General features: G+C 30.1%; 2 protein-coding genes and 1 long non-coding RNA gene across 8 annotated transcripts; 1 reads left to right on the top strand and 2 right to left on the bottom strand.

Annotated features, from left to right (window-relative positions):
• Positions 1 to 975: 975 nt before the first annotated feature.
• On the bottom strand, positions 976 to 3,123 carry LOC133802062 (uncharacterized). The gene has a single exon (XM_062240295.1). It carries the CDS (start codon positions 3,121 to 3,123, stop codon positions 976 to 978), a length of 2,148 nt encoding a protein of 715 aa, XP_062096279.1.
• A 2,082-nt stretch (positions 3,124 to 5,205) lies between these two features.
• Positions 5,206 to 8,867, top strand: LOC133801928 (uncharacterized). Of its 4 annotated transcripts, XR_009877065.1 has the most exons (5): positions 5,206 to 5,417; positions 5,854 to 5,921; positions 7,314 to 7,433; positions 7,515 to 7,578; positions 8,613 to 8,867. XR_009877065.1 is itself a non-coding variant. In XM_062240154.1 (4 exons), the coding sequence occupies exons 1-4, from the start codon at positions 5,340 to 5,342 to the stop codon at positions 8,644 to 8,646; spliced, it is 303 nt and encodes a 100-aa protein (XP_062096138.1). In that variant the 5' UTR covers positions 5,206 to 5,339; the 3' UTR covers positions 8,647 to 8,867. The 4 variants fall into 4 exon arrangements, 1 of the variants encoding a protein (XP_062096138.1); XR_009877064.1 differs by having other exon boundaries at positions 7,515 to 8,867; XR_009877063.1 differs by having other exon boundaries at positions 7,508 to 8,867.
• Positions 8,868 to 9,488: 621 nt separating this feature from the next.
• Positions 9,489 to 15,428, bottom strand: LOC133800586 (uncharacterized). 3 transcript variants are annotated; one of them, XR_009876536.1, is made up of 4 exons: positions 14,189 to 15,428; positions 12,865 to 14,096; positions 10,393 to 11,140; positions 9,489 to 10,285 (listed from the first exon to the last, which is right to left on the bottom strand). It is a non-coding gene; the product is annotated as an uncharacterized LOC133800586 (long non-coding RNA). The 3 variants fall into 3 exon arrangements; XR_009876537.1 differs by having other exon boundaries at positions 12,865 to 14,091; XR_009876535.1 differs by having other exon boundaries at positions 9,492 to 10,285; positions 12,865 to 15,428.
• Between the last annotated feature and the right edge of the window lie 2,170 nt (positions 15,429 to 17,598).

The following is a 17,598-nucleotide window of genomic DNA, read 5'->3' as shown; positions in this document are numbered from 1 at the left end:
TATATTCAGAGTACATTCTATCACTTCCATTGGTATTGTACCAAGAGCATTTGAACAATATAACTTTGTTCAAATAGAGGTAATGTACTTCCCAAATTTCATTGATGACACCATAAAAATCACATATATTTCCATCATATTCTGCTTCAACGTGAACACCGTAGTTTTGAGTTAAAAGTCTTTCATCTCGACTTTTTGTATGGTATCGAACTCCATTAACCATACAACCAGCATATGTACAAGCCAAAAAACTTGGTTGCATTGCAATTGCATACAAATCTTCCTGTGCTTTACCAGATATTGTTTCATTCATTTTTTTTATCTGTGATGGCAGATAAAATTATAAATGTAAGATCAAGACAAATAAAAAATTTAGAATATCAAACATTGATATTTAAACTTACTTTATTTTCAAACCATGTTGAAAATTCATTTCTTTGCACTTGATTGATATCCAAAATTCCTTGAGATTGTAAGAATAATCTATGTTCTCTGTGTTCACAATAAGTACTATGAAAGATTATTTTTATGCTAAAACCTAAATGTTGTTAGAATTTAAAAAAAAAATTATAAACTTACGTTAAATATGGTTCCAACTCAGGACAATTATTCAAAATGTACCATTGAACTTGGGTTCGTTGATCTTGAGTTAGTGTGATGGATGATTGTCTTCCAAATGGTCTTGTAGGCATGTTGAATATTGACAGTGTCGATTGTTTTCTAATTCCAAGGTAATCAGGATTGCGCTCAGGACGATTAAAGCGTGTTTCCATTCCACGAAGATACATTGAACAAAAGTTTAGTGCCTCAGTAATAATGTATCCTTCTGCAATAGAACCTTCAGGTCGAGCTTTGTTTTTCACATATTTTTTCAAATGACCTAATTCCCTGAAATTAATTATGTTTTCAATATATACTAATAAAGAATTGTATTCAATGATTATTTAATTTTTTAAACTTAAGTTATAGATTTAGTTACCTTTCAATTGAATACATCCATCGCATTTGTACTGGACCACCTAACTTAGCTTCTAATGGCAAGTGAACCATAAGATGAATCATCACATCAAAGAAGGCTGGAGGAAAGATACTTTCTAATTTACACAGCGTGAGTACAACGCCCTTTTCCAATTCGTCTAAGTCTTTCACATATAATGTCCTCGCACATAGCTTTTTGAAGAATAACGACAGCTCAGCAATAGCATCCATTACTTTCTTTTTCAAATATGGCCTTAAACCAATAGGTAACAACCTCTGTAATAAAATATGACAATCATGACTTTTCAACCCAAATAACTTTCCATCTTTCGTGTTAACATTCCGAGAAATATTTGCAGCATATGCATCAGGAAATTTTACGGACTTTATGAACGTACAAAATTCTTGTCGTTCCTTTGCTGATAATGTATAGCATGCTACTGGCTTGAACCATTTGTTCCCCTTCTTTTTCATGTGTAGCTGCTTACGAATATTTAAATCTTGTAAATCAAGTCTTGCCTTTTCAGTATCTTTAGACTTCCCATCAATACTAAATATTGTACCAACTACACTATCACATATATTTTTCTCAATATGCATCACATCCAAATTATGTCTTAGTTTTAATTTAGGCCAATATTCTAACTCCCAAAAAATACTTTTTCGTCTCCAGTTCGTGTTATTTTCATAACATGCATCCTTCATTTGTTGCTTATCGTCCTTAATGATCTTATCATTTTTACCTGCCCTACATTTCCATACACCTTTTAACTTATCTAAGATTTCATCTCCTGTTAAAATTCTTGGAGGTGAACGTCGTTCGATTGTACCATCATACTCCATATCATTGCGCCATTGGTGGTTCGGACACAAATATCGACGATGACCCATGAAACATATTTTTCCTCTTATTCGAAATGAAGATGTGTCATCTTCACAAACAGGACAAGCTTTATAACCTTGAGTGCTATACCCAGATACAGTACCATATGCTGGAAAATCATGGATCGTCCACAATATTGTTGCACGCATTGTAAAATATTCTTTATCAATAATATCAAAAGTACGTACACCATTTTCCCATAGTTCTTTCAGCTCATCGATCAGAGGTTGTAAATAGACATCTATGTCTTTTCCTGGAGCACGACGTCCCGGAATCAATAATGCCATCATTAAGAATTCTCGTTTCATGCATCTCCATGGCGGCATGTTATATGGCATTAGTAACACTGGCCACATACTGTACGAGTTTGATAAATCACCGAATGGATTGAACCCATCTGTTGCAAATCCAAGCCTTACATTTCTAGATTCTTTTGCAAAATCTGGATATTGTCTATCAAAATCCTTCCAAACCTCTGCATCTGCCGGGTGTCTAAGTACACCTTCTGTATCAACACGTTCTTCCTTATGCCACCTCATATCAGATGATGTATGGCGTGACATAAAAAGTCTCTGTAGTCGTGGAGTTATAGGAAAATATTGCATCTTTTTGTGTGGGATCTTCTTGCCTTTAGTTCCTTGGAATTTGTATCGTTCATGACCACATATAGGACATCTTTCAGCATTTTTATTCTCTTTCCAAAATAAAGCACAATCATACTCACATACATGAATAGTTTCATACCCTAAACCAAGATCACGCAACATTTTCTTAGCATCATAATAAGATCGTGGAATTTTATTGTCTTTGGGAAATGCTTTCGAAAGTAAGTCGAGCAACAAATCAAAAGATTTGTTACTCCAACCACACATCACTTTAATGTGCATTAGATTAACAATAAATGTTAAGATTGAGAACGTTGTACATCCAAAGTATAACTCTTTTTCTGCTTCTGCAAATAAGTCAGGCAATGTATTCCTTTCATCATTGTGCTCATTTGAATCTCCAAGGTTCACAAAATCACTATTATGATGATATTGATTAGCTAAATCTTCTAATGCTGGTATCATATCGTCATCGTCTTTATCATCACTATCACATGATATTTCGTCTTCTTCACTATTTGTTTCTAGGTCCTCTCGGTCTTCGTTTACTTCTGTGATATCTTCCCCATGATACTCCCATGTAACATATTTACTATAAAATCCCTTTACGAATATATGACGCTCAATTGTCTCCAAGTCATGGTAATATAAGTTCATACATGAAACACATGGACATCGAATTTTATTTTCACCATTTAAGTGAAGCGTTGATAATTTAATAAAACTCTTAAGTCCATCAAAATACTCTACGGATAATCTATTCTTTTGGAAAATCCAATTTTTATCCATCATTTCTCTATTATCTTTCGAACAAGTAGATGATGAATTATACTACATTGACAAAAATAAAACACTTAATTAGCCATTGAATTATAGTTATAGGGTATGATATGGTTATGGTACAAAAAAACATGTATCTGATGTGAGTATAGGGTAGGATACGAGTATAAGTAATTCCTATCCTACTTGATTACATGCATATTTTTTTATAATTATTTTACATATATATATATATTTATAAATACATTTAATTTAAGTGTCAGATAGACACATATTTGGAAGTCTTTGATCGATACATGCCATTATTTTTAATGTTTTATTTAAAAATTTCATTCAAATATTAAAAAATTATTTAAAATCTAATAAAAAAATAAAAAAAACATTTAAAAAATACTTTAAATATTCTTTTTGAAGGAGAAATTATTTTACACACTAAAATTATTATTCATTTAAAAATTTAATTAAAATAGTAAAATAAAAAATACTTTTTTAGAAAAAGTAATAATAAAGAAGTTTATTCCACAATCGAAAAAACGTACTACCACATAATTAACTTTGAAATTTTACAAATTCAAATAGGGTATTTCTATCAATATTGTTATGATGATTATCGGATGCGTTACAATATTGTAATAGTGGTTATCGATCTAATAATTATGATTTATAATATAATAATATGTAACTATAGTAATTATATAATAATTAATATGTATATGTTGTTTACAAGTTTGTAAAAGTATTTTAGAAAATATTGTTTTGTAAACCTTTGTTACAATCATGTTAGATAAATTTATAAATTATTTTTGTAAATATTAATTACAACAATAAAATTTTAGTTGTGAAATTAGTTTTGTAAATATTTGTTATAGAAATGATTTTTTTTTAGTAAAACAACATTATTACAAACATGTAAAACTTGTTTGCAAATTAGTAAAAGTTGTTTAAAAAATATAAATATTGAATTTCACCATTCTATAACTTTTCATATTTAATAAAGTGTTTTATAAGTAATGAATATCTTAAATTTATACTTTTAAATTATATACTATAAACATGATAGTTTCTGTAACTTTTAGTTACAATATAATCTTTTTCAATTACCAACAATTTTGTAAATATAGGTTAGTAATATTTTTTAAAATTCTATAGGATTGATTAACAATCACGTAGTTGTTATATTTATTTGTTGTTACAAGTTATTTCCTTTTTAATTAATGACTTTTTTATTTTATTTTATAAAGTTTTTATTACTTTATATATAAGAAAATATTTATTTTTATACTTGATTCTTGTTTGATAATAAGCTAATAATGCATGAACTAGAACTGTAATAAAAAATGTTAAAAATAATAGATTTTTTTTGACATTAAATTCATAGTATTATATGCATATGGATTTTTTTTCAAGCTAACAAACTTTGCTAGTTAAGTTAATTTTTATTAATTTTATTCATATCTTTAAATTTAAGTTAATTTTGTTATAGTAAATCCTATTTGTGACAAAAATAAAAGATAATCCTCATTATCATTAATTTTTTTTTAAAATATAACTAATGTCATAAAAAAGTTATTTAATTAATATATTTAATTTCATATCATTATACATTTGTAAGTTGTTTTACTTACTAATTTTTTTATTAATGTTAGTAATTATATTTTATTGAAAAATAAAACTCCATATTTTTTGAATTTTTTTTGCCGTATTAAGTATAAAGTTTTAAGTTTCCCTTATATTATTATTATTATTATTATTATACAACATATATTATATATACAGAAAACGAGTATGAAAGCATTAAAATAACATTATAAAAATCCATAAACGAATACAGCTGTCTTTCAATTGTTTTTTGAGTAATGCAACTGTTTTCAATTAGTAAATGAAGAGTACAGCTGGGTTTTATATATGGGCATCTCTCTTATTTAATTTTTTTTTTTTGTTAAAATCAAATGAAAGGGAAAAGTAATTTTTTGGGGAAGTAATGAGTAATGATGAGTTCCGTGGTATAGCAAAGAGACCAGCCCAAAATCGATCAGTGAGATTGGTAAAGTAAAATTGCACTCTCCCTCCCACCAGCCCAAAACCCAAGACTTATGCTCATGAGAGCCACGAAAGGGCAAAGCTACAGAGGGACTGAGCATTCGAAGACCAGCAAAGTGTATGAGAAAAAAGTAAGGATTTTTTTATTATCTTTCATTATTGATTTGTAGTTGATTGTATTGATGTTTAAGGAGAATCTTGTGTTTGTTTGAGTCATTTATCGAGTTTTATTTTAGACAAGGGATTTTGCATGTTTCAATTAAGCAATGAGAATTGAAATAGTTTCCATTAGAGATCTAGGAATGAATAAGATGAGACAATGAACTGAGAAAATTTGTAATAGTTTCCACATCAACTATTGTTTATTATGCCTTTTCAATTGTATGAAGTTTAACGAATATAGAGTAATGAATAGATGGAATATGTATTTATGTGCATGGTAAGAAAAATTTGCATAATCATCAATTTCAGTACAAAACTAACCAAGATATAGATTTATTTTTTAGTCAAATTTTATTATTATTATTATATAGCTCTAAAAATCTTTCTTGGTTTCTGAATTTTAAGGGATGAGTGGGGCTTGTAACTGGACTATCTAGTGGACAAACTCTAAAAACAAACTATGTTTATCACATGTTCGTACTCTGTTTTCCCCTTTCGTATGTATTGTGTGTTCTTAAGAATTTAAGCATGAACAAATAAAAATCTAGGAGTTTTGTTTAATCATGTGGTTTGATTTCAGATATGTGGTCTTTTTAAGTTTTTTTCTTTTTTCTATTTATGTTATAGGTTACTCCACCTAAAGAAACTAAGCAATAAAATTAACATTTTTATATATTTGATTAGTGATTTTTGTGTTTTATAGTATCTTTTTGGGGCAATAAATCACAGGGCATGTCCAATATAGATTTATGACCACTCTCTTCACAAAGTATATTGCTATGCATATCACCAAACAATTATATTCATAAATATAAGTTTTTATTCACATACCTTTCTTAATTATTTCCCAATAAATCTTCAAGAAAGAATATCTAAATGCATAGAAAAAAAATGAGATCAACAGCTTGAATATTCAATATTAAAACGTACAAAAAAGAGGAGATAATGTAATATTGGATTGATATATATATATATTTAAATGATATTCAATTTGAATTAATAAATATGTTAATGATGGATGCTTATAATTTAGATGCAATTTTTAATAGTGAAATATGGTAGAGAATTCAAACCTGTTTTCCAATAGTACCTCCTTCTATCTATATCACAGTTTAAGCATTGAACAAGCTCCTTCTATATTGCAATAGAACCCAATAAATGATTATTTTAATAAATCATTATAATCATACCAGAGTAAAATACATGATAAAATCTCATTATTTTGCATACATGTAAACTTAAGAAACGTAAACACAAAAAAAAAAAAAAAAGAATTAAGAGTGAATGACCTTTTTTTGGCTGGAAATAGTGAATGAGTTAAGAAAGGGAACCTTTTCTTTTGCTGGAAAAGAGTGAATGAGTGAAGAAAATTAATAGGAGTTATTTAATATATATATCCATTTTTTCAATATGTTTTAGAACGTATCTTTTAACAAATTCATATTTGAATTTCAAAATATTTGTTGGCATTTTTTAGTTAAATCTTGTTATTTCCAAGATTTGTGGTTATAGTTTCTTAGATATGATTTAAAAAATTCAAATTAAAATTAATTTTTTTTATAATTCTATAATTAATTTTGGTTATTTCCTATATATGTGTTAATACGTTTATATTTTCTAATAAATTTATTGTTATTTCCTAAATTTTTGCATATAAATATCTTTAGTACTTTTTTATTTTTAAAAGACACATGACATATATTTTTCACTAATATATTTTAGGTATTATATTATATTTTTTAAAGACTTATCGATACATATAAGAATTATAGTTTTGATGAGTTGTCAAACCACTCCACACGTTAGATATAACTTCTATCCCACTTTACAAGCTTCTCACTATCTCATCATTTACTGATATGCAGATTGAATCTTACGATTCTTATCATCTCACGAATTGCTCCAAGATCTATTCAAACATCTACAAAATTTTACTCGGCTACTACAATTGTAAAAGAACAAGAACCTGGACACTTTGTATAGAGGTATCTTCACATTATCCTTTGATTTCCTGCTGTTTTTTTAATGAAATATTGAATGCTTATTTCTTTGTTTCAAGGATTTAGTGACTGGAGAAAGAAGGGATTTAGTGGCTAAAGAAAGGTGTGAGGGGAGCCTTGGACAATTAGGGTCAGAGATCTTACAACCATAAATTTATTGCAATTCAATTATGTAAATGCATGTGTATTGATTGATATCCTTCTCTATGTTGCTCTGCTATCCACACACGTTGCATTCTATTTATGAGTTTGGCTCATTTTTTTAGTTACTGTTTGGAAATGCTTATAGCAGCGATAAACATTCATAATGTCATATGTTTATATATATATCCTTGATTTGAATGACGTTTTTTAAATTTAGAACCATATTTGGATAAAATGATAACTTGCACTAAGGTAAGATATCATATATGTATGGCTCTATGTTTAGATATCTAATATGATATGTTAGGATTTGTTGCAGAACTTTATATATATATATATATATATATATTTATAGATAGATAGTCATTGGTCATTTTAGTGTTGCAGTACATAATTTTGAGTTCCATGCTATGCTTCTTTGAAAAGTTATATAATTCTATGATCAATAATGAAACAATTGCCAACATGTGATAAGAAACTTAAACTAGAAACCAATTTGGCATGAGCTTGTAAAATTGTAAATAAGTAGTGGAAACCAAGTTCTTTCCACTTCATCTTCTTAGCTCTAATTACATGTTTCTTCTCTTATTAGTAGAATGTTATTTTTCCCATCTAAATATTCTTACTGTCAGTTTTAGGCCCTTTCCAGTCACTTTGATCTTGTACACTACTAGTTGAGAATTTATGAAAGTTGAATATTACTTGGCTCGTTATGGTAGTGTTCTAAATATATTGGTATTGTTGGATTGAGTTGAAATGGCTAACGACTGACCTTTGACTCAAGTTTTGTTTATGTGATCTATTCATTATATGCACAATAATGACTTCACATTGTCATGCAGCTTGTTGTGAGATAATGAAATTCAGTGTCCCCAAGCCTTGAGTGTTTGTCCTTTATTTTTCTTTATGCTTTATATCAATTGAATGTTGCAATTCTCTGCATTTGTGCACAAAATTTTATTTTTCTGCTATAGTTATTGATTTTTTTTAGAATTTTGAATGCTTGTGATGTATTTTCAGGAATGATTGTTCTTGGAACTACAAAAAACAATAAAATGAAAAGAGCCTTCAAGAGGGAGCATGAAATGGACGTGTTCAGATATTGCTGCAAACTTCTTTTTATATGTAAATACGAACTAAGAGTACAATTTTTGATGTCATGTGTAGACTTCTGGATGTGGTTACTTTTTGTATTATGTTTTATATTGATTTTGTACTAAATATTTTATTTAGTTTGCATTTGGTTTATCTATTTTATAAAAATTAATTTTGAAATTTTGATATTTTATTAATGTTTGTTTTTTTGTAAGTATAATACTAAAAATTAGAATTGATAAAATAATTAAATTAAAAAACTAATAAAATATGAAATAAATTTATATATTTTACAAATAACTCATTTAATTTATTATTAATTTTGCTACCAAATTTTAGTAGCAAAAGTATCAAATTTTTAAGTACAAAACAATTAATTTGCTACCAATTTTTTGATTGTTTGCTACCAAATTGTGGTAGTAAAATGATTTTGCTAGATTGAAAATAAAATTAATTTTAATTGACACAAATTCTTTTGCTACCAGCTTAAATGCAATTAGCTACCAAACTATAGTAGCAAAAAAAAAACTCTAGTAGTCCCAAAAATAGTGTTTTAGCTACTAAATTAAATATTTTTTGCTACTAATTTTTTAGTAGCAAATAAGAATAATTAGCTACAACATTTTTTGGTAGCAAGAAACCTTTAGCGGCGGGGTTTTAGCTACGAACCAGCTACCAAACAATTTTGGTAGCAAAAAGGGTATTAGCTACCAAAAAAGCATAATTTGCTACCAGTTTTTTAGTAGCTAAAACACTTTTTTTTTGTAGTGACTCCTATTTTCTTGAAGAAACTTTGCAAAAGGGCCAGGTGCTTGTCCATCTTCAGTGTATCTACCATAATATTCTCCACCTCTATCTGATTTCACTATTTTAATTTGCTTGTTGCATTGTTTCTCTACTTCAGCTTTAAATATCTTAAAGACATCTAATGCTTCGCTTTTGTTATGAAGTAAGTAGATATACATGTAGCATAAGTAATCATCTATGAAGGAGATGAAATATTTCTGACCATATGATTCCATGTCTGGACTACATATATCAATATGTATGATTTCTAATAGGTCGGAACTCCTATGGACACCACTTTTCTTAGACTTGGAGGTATGATTTCCCTTAATGCAATCCACACGAGTATCCAAATCAGTAAAATCTAAGGTATTGAGCACCCCATCTTTCACTAACCTTCTAATTCTATCAATGGAAATATGTCCCAATCTCCGGTGCCATAATGTAGAGAAATTCTTATTCATAACACATCGTTTATTGCCAGCGTGAACGTGCACAGTATTATAAGCGATATTGTTCTATAAATTAAGGCAGTAAAGACCATTAGAAAAAATACAATTTCCAATACATTCAGATTTATTATATAAATTAAAGATTTATCTGAAAATGTAAAGGAAAAACCAAAAGGTACAAGTCTTGAAATGGAAATCAATTTTCTAGAGAAACTTGGTACATAAAATTTCTTTTCTAACTTTAAAATAAAACTTCTACTTAAAACTAAATGGCACGTTCCAATAGCCTCCACATGTGAGCCCATCTTATTTCCAAATAAGATGCTTTGGTCACTTCCCACTAGCTTCCTTTTGTAAACCCTGCAAGGAATTTGTAATGTGAATTGTTGATCCAGAATCAATCCACCATGTATTAATATTAACATTGGCCATATTAGATTCATAACATACGAATGAAATTGGATTACCTTTGTCGTCCATCCACTTCTTGAACTTGGCGCATTCTTTTTTCACACCTCCCTTCTTTTTGCAGAAAAAACACTTGATGGAATCCTTCTTTATTTCGCCTAGGGGAGGCACGTTATTTTTCCCCTTGTCCTTCTTGGATGGTTTGCGTTTCTTTCCTTGGGTGGCCATGTGAGCACTTTCACCTTATTCCTGTAGGAGCCTTGCTTCTTCTTGAGCACACATGGTTCAGTTCATTGATACTCCATTTGTCCTTATGTGTGTTGTAGGAAATTTTGAAAGGCCCGTATTGAGGTGGAAGATTGTTAAGGATGTAGTGGACCAGGAAGGTTTCAGGAATGACTACATCGAGCTTCTTCAGTTGAGCAGAAATGTCCCTCATATTTAAGATATGTTCTCTAAGTCTTTTGACACCAGTGACCTTTGTGGATGAGAATTGGTGGATGAGGTTGCTGTAAAGTGGTTTGTCTAAAGTGTCGAACTGCACCGATCATATAGTACGATCTCAGCAGCAGTGCTAGCTGCAAATGATGCTGAGGCAATTGGATCGCTCCCATTTTTCATATAGTACGATCTCTGCAGCAGTGCTAGTCACAGTGATTACAGCAGGTTCATCCTTCCTTATTGCGTAGTCCATATTGGCGCAGCCTAAATGAAGAAGAACTCGTTCTTTCCAAATTTTGAAATTTTCACCCCTAAGCTCAGGAATTTCGGTAAGGATTTCAGCGAAACTAGAGGAGGATGAAGAAGCTGCATGAATAGGATTGCAAACTTAGATTTTAAAGATTGAGGCTTAATGAAGTCATGTTTTACCAATGTATAACATGTTGAATGATGAAATTTTATCAAACAAAAATTGCCCGTGGGCTAAATTTTTAATTTAATAAAATTGGATGTATAAGATGATAGAATATTCAAACAAATTATTTGGGATAAATTAAGGTTTGATACTTCTATCTTTATTAAAATGATAAAACTATTAAATTAATTATCATAACTCCTGTGGGTAAATTAAGAAAATTAATTTAATATATTATCCTAATTAATTATATAAATATAATAAAATCCCTCTGGGGTAAAATTATTATATCTATATAATCAATAATAATTTATGTCCATTATGTGATCCTTTCAAATTAATATATAATTTTATATAACTAAAGATGTTGTGGCTACTCCCTAATTATTTAAAATTATATGGTTCACTAGACATTATGTTTTAGGCTCTAGGAAGACCTAAGAACAATTTCATTATAACATAATAGGCAATCACAAAGAGTAGTACTCCTAGTGTGTTCGTCCGAAGATCATTAAAAACCGTTCTAGATTGAGCATTTGTCTCAGTTTCATACGTTCTTATGTCAACCACAAAATTTTGTATGTTTCATTCATAATTTTATTCACCCTAAATATTTTATGAATATAAATGTGCTAAATATTATTCAACATGTCTTAATGTTTGAATATAATATAAATATATCTAGCACAATAATGGAATATATAACGTATTTAAAATTATAAAGACATACATATAAAATTAAATATAATTAAGCCAAGAATAATTTTTTCATGAATAAGAACAAATATTCATACAAATTAGCATAATTATATATATGTAGAAAATAAATACAATAATTCCATATATATACTTAACGACTGAAAAGTCTATGCTAAATAAGACAATAAAATTATTTAATGATTTTGTGAATTAATAACATAATTGCACAAACTTAATTGTAAAATAAAATGTAATTACATTCTTAAAATAGCACAATTATTTAATATTGCATGAATAAAAGAAATATACTATGCAATAAATACACCAATAATCAAGTAATTGCACATTTTAATTAATTTCCAAATATATAAAATATCAAAATTATATGTTTTAATTAAATTGGCAAAAAATTAAAAAATGAAATTTATTGTCTAAATAAGCATTGAAATGAAGAAAATAATAAAATTCCAAAAATAAATTAAAAAGGTAATTTTCAGATTTTTTATGAATTTTTCTTTAATTAATAAAAAAAATAAAATTTGCCCTGGGGAAAACGACATGTCGTTTTCCCTTTACTGTGCTATAGGACTTGTCAAAACGACAAGTCATTTTCTGCGCTGAAGGGTAGCAAACGACATGTCGTTTGTTTTGTCTCCAATGAACTAGGTCGTTTTGACCTGTTTTTCTGCACGTGGGTCACGTGACCTGGTTTCACGTGACCTGGTTTCGAAGCCCATTTGTAAATATTGATTCCAACGTCTATTTTAATGATTTTTCAGTCCATATCAATTATAAAACCTTCTATGAATTGATTCATGGGAATATTATGCATAAAAAATAACTAAGGCAGAGATAACCTGGCTCTGATACCAAATGTTAGATTTAATGAAATATATGCGTATGAACAATCTTATACATGTAGGCAAAATAGATATATAGATTGAACATATACGAAGACAGGATTGTAATTGTATACCTCCATCCATTGATTTGGTGAACCTCGATCTAACTTTAGATCTACAAAAGAAATAGAAATTAGAACGAATACACAGGCTTCCAAGCTCTCACTAACTCTTTTAGATGGAGTTACTGAAAGTTAGAATGAGCAGTGAGCTTGGGGACCGGTACTCTATATTTATAGAGTGAGACCTACCATCAGAGTCTCTGCCACAGATTGAGATATTCTCTCAATCAGTTGTGATATGCAAAATCGAGTAACAAACAAAATTGAGTAACAAATAATGTTGACCCTTAATTAGAATATTTTGTCAATAAATAAAATATTTACTTTGATATATTAAATCAATTAGTTGTAACAAATTGATTTTATATACTATATAAATAAATATTCTAACACTACCACCCCTATATGTGACTCGACCTGGAAAGTCATAATCTCGAAACGAAAAGCAACTTCGGCATCTGCATCTACACGTGAAAGCAATTGGTAAGAAAACTAAGTAAACATTGTCATCAAGCTCTATTGAGCTATCATCGAGCTACAATATAACCCTATCGAGCCACTATCGAGAAAATCATAATCAAAACACAATTTTATGCTATATTTATGCGTTAAAAAAATATTCATATATTTGATTTCATTATTTGAAAACTATTTCAGCGAATGGTACAAACTTTTTTTAAAAAAAAAAATAAGGAGACAAAGACCAAACACTAGGTCGAGCCCCTTTCACATATATAAATAACCTTCACTTATGGCAGATGAAAACTTTGGTACAAAAAACATAAACAAAACAACTTTAACTACATAGACAAAAAACTTATCCACTCTCTAGAGAGATCCAAGAAGGATAACCCCTCAAAACCCTATGTGCGATACACTCAAGTAGCAACCCAAAACTTAACCATCTCCCAAATGATATCATAATGGCAAGACTTTTCATCAAAAATTCTGCTATTCCATTCTAACCATGTTACCCAAAAACAAGCCAACATCGTAGCCCAAATCCCACCAAAGAAAAAGGAAATAGGAAGATACATATTATTGCCCCAAAATAGGGCACAAAATACAAAGCACAAAACATAGACTAAACCATAAAAACAGGCACAAAATAGGACTCAAAATAAACAAACAACATACCTGTCAATTTGAACATATAGCTGGGACAACATAATGATAGTCTTCTTTTAGACAAAATCTCAAATGAAGAGTAAATCAAATGAAGACTGCCTCTAGCCAAGACTACACTGGCTCACAAAAGAGTATATATATACACACAAATTAAGTTAACAATATTAACAATAAATCAAACAGAATATTTATATAAATATATATATACCTGTGAATGCTGAGAGGATGATCAGAGAGCTTGGGGACGCCACCTATACGATGGAGCTGCTCGAGAGGATGATCAAAGGACGCCGCCGCCTATGAAAGTCGAGTTGGGAATTTGGGGTTTGAGGTCTAAGAGAAGAGAGAGAGGGGAGACTTACAGAGGTTTGGGGTTTGAGGTTTGAGGTCTGAGAGGAGAGAGTGGGGTTTGGGGTATGGGGTCTAAGAGGAAAGATTAATTACTGAGGAAAAAATAAGTTTTGGGGTTTCTTATTTGGTTTCGCGTGAAATAGGAGAGATATGCACACCTGTCTCTCGAAGTACCTCTAGCGACGAAAATTTTAATGTCATCCCTAGAGCCTAATTTTCTTGTAGTGATAATTCAAAATGGTTTCACGTTAGACTAACACCTTAAACTAATACTCACTCAATCTTAACAAATTTACACTAGTGAACAAGACTAAAAACAAACATACAAATTTGAAAGTGGTAATAGTTTGGATAATAAGTAAATCGTACAAAACACAACACACGACTTATTAATAATAGTATTCCATTTTATCAAGGAATTAAAGGCATACATAAATTAAGTTACACTAATAACATGCATATGCATGCATATATACACCGTACGTAAATATGCATGCTCATGTCATATCATGTATAACATTATTATTCATTACTACTAGCACTATATATATATATATGATTGACATTATTTCACATATATATATATATATATATATATATGTAGGCGACAATCGACATTACATAGAATACATATTAGAATCCAACACAAGCTCCGGTACCACTCGTTCCAAGACATGTACATCCAGGTTGGCAAGGTGACCAAGGCGCGCAAAATTTACCAAAGCATTGAGCATTCTTTCCTGAACTTTGTAGCAATAATATATCTGAAAGAGAAGGTTCGATAGTGAGAGTGACCTGTGCCTGTCCAGGATGATCAGAGGAGTAAAGTTGAAGATTATTCAGAGCTCTCCCGCCACCTGCAAAACTAGTAGATGGAAGAAACACAAGAACAACAACTATAATATAGCTCATCATCATCACCACACTATTCTTAGTACTCTTCTCCATTTTCATCTTGTAATATGTATAGGATTCGATCTCACTTGTTGATCAGTTCCTAACACCCTAACATTGTATTTATAGCACTTGAAATAATATATCCATGGTCACTGATCATGATTTTTTTCTAAACAAGACATTGTACTATAGATCGTAAATAATTCAAGACGTTTACATTCAACTTATCATATCTTATCTTCTGCCTATACCTATCCTCATTATTACGAGGGGTCCATTCCTCATAATTAAAGTTGTATTTGTAGTATTAAATAATAATAATGCACACTAGGAGTGTTTGAGAAAGGTAATAATGAATGTATACTAGACACATATTTTTGACATTTTTCTACTGACAACAGAGATACATTGTTTTTTTTTTATTAAATGTCACTATTAATTACAATAGAAATTTAAATTGACACAAGTTATTACTAATAAATAATGAAAACTTATTAATTGATTTATTTTATCCATATTAATGTGCATTTCTCTTGCATATTCATCCACACCATTAATTTCAAATGGCAGATTTGGAGTACGTCACGAGAATTTTCTACCCATGGAATAATCAATCCTATTAAAAAGAAAAGGTGTTCTTTGATCCACTAATATTCATCATTTTCATATTTTCACACTTAAGATAAGAATAACAAATATAATTTGGATCTCTATGAAAAATAAAAAATAAAAACAAAATAAACGTACAATCTTTTCAAAACCATATTTGTAGTTGTGGAGTTCACCTCTATAATATGAGCCATATACAACTTATTAGGTGAGTAGTGCTCAATGTAACAAGGCCCAATCGAGCTCGTAATTTTTAAAACACTTGTTATTCTACAATGCTTGACGTAATAGGGGCTTGTTAATTATGTCTTTCATGGAAATATGCAATAAGCTCTAAATTTTTGTCTTATCTTTTCTACTGCTTCTCTTACAGCTTCGGGAAGGTCCTAAGTATGATCTTTCACCAACTTAGTCCCAATAAAATGGTGACCGACACTTCCACTTCCGTCCATAAAGAAAAATTGGCAAAAGGGTAATACTCCAATGAATAATTTATTTACAAAAATTGGTATCCACATATTTAAACGCATATAGGAATTGCTATTTAATTGCATTTATACCACCAATTGGCTAACAGAACAACTCATGTGGTAGCTGGTATATCAAAAATAATAATTAACATCATTTATTATATCCAAAAAATATATTGTTTGCTTTTGATTTTGTTTGTACAATCACTACTACAAAAACACTTTTTTTAGGACACTCACCTAGATGCGAGTCTTAAAAGCAGCTCCTGGACTTTTTAGGACTCGCGTTGCGAGTCTTAAAAGAATTTCTATTAGGGCTCGCGGAGCGAGTTCTAAAAACTATGGGTGTCTTAAAAGTTTGAATTTTTTTTTAACAAACACCTCCTGAACTTCACGAGTCCTAAAATAATTTCTTTCTGAGCTCGTGGAGCAAGTCCTAAAATCTATGTATGTCCTAAAATTTTGAATTTAAAAAATCACAAATTCCCTCAAATCCCTCAAATCACTCAATATTATAAAAAAAAACACAAAAATAACTCAAATCACTCTCTCTCTCTCTCTCCTCGGTTCTCTCTCTCTCCCGAAGCTCCCTCTCTCTCTAGCTCGTCTCTGCCGTGGCCAAACGAACGCCTTGCTGTCGATGCCGAACGCCACGCGCTGCCCCCGGAGATGCGCTGCCCCCCTGAAACCTCTAACCCTCGGAGCTCAGCCCCTCACGCACCACCTAGACCCTCAAAGTGCTCATTGAAGTTTATGTGATTTTGGGTTTTCCTCCAACAATCCGAACAAGTTCCAGCCACCTTGAGCACCCACGAGATGAACCAGTACCACCACCATATTCCTTGCATCTTGGGCTTCAAAACCCACTAAAAAATTAGACACAATGACCACCGTAGAGTGGTGGCGCCGTGCGAGTCCTAAAAATATTATTTACGAGTCCTAAAAACATTCTTTTAGATCTCGCAACACGAGTCCTAAAAACCTCAGTTTTTAAGACTCTCAAATAAAGGACTTGCGCCTCACGAGTCTTATAAACTTTTTTATTGCGAATCCTAAAAATATTTTTTTTAGTATTGAATGAATAAAATTCGTATGTCCCATTAATATTTCCTTCAATTGTCACATCACTTATTGTTTTAAAATCCAAACAGAAGGATCTTAATAGGAATAAGGACTGAATTTGTTTGTAAGAAAACTTGTTCTAAACCCATTTTTTCCAGATATTTGGTAGTTAATCTGACAAGTATATAGCATGCAAATTAGCAACAAGAAGCACTATTTTTATTTTCAA

The sequence above is a fragment of the Humulus lupulus genome, chromosome 9 (assembly GCF_963169125.1).
Source record: "Humulus lupulus chromosome 9, drHumLupu1.1, whole genome shotgun sequence".
In the NCBI taxonomy this organism is placed as follows: domain Eukaryota; kingdom Viridiplantae; phylum Streptophyta; class Magnoliopsida; order Rosales; family Cannabaceae; genus Humulus; species Humulus lupulus.
The sequence above is the reverse complement of the archived record's forward strand: the minus strand, read 5'-3'. Positions and strand labels throughout refer to the sequence as shown.

Excerpts from the sequence above, each read along its gene's own strand:
- LOC133802062 (XM_062240295.1), bottom strand. The coding sequence starts at position 3,123 with ATGAACTTATATTACCATGACTTGGAGACAATTGAGCGTCATATATTC.
- LOC133801928 (XM_062240154.1), top strand. The coding sequence starts at position 5,340 with ATGCTCATGAGAGCCACGAAAGGGCAAAGCTACAGAGGGACTGAGCAT. Across the intron at positions 5,418-7,313 it reads GCAAAGTGTATGAGAAAAAA|ATTGAATCTTACGATTCTTA; the intron begins GTAAGGATTTTT and ends ACTGATATGCAG. Across the intron at positions 7,579-8,612 it reads GGGAGCCTTGGACAATTAGG|GAATGATTGTTCTTGGAACT; the intron begins GTCAGAGATCTT and ends ATGTATTTTCAG.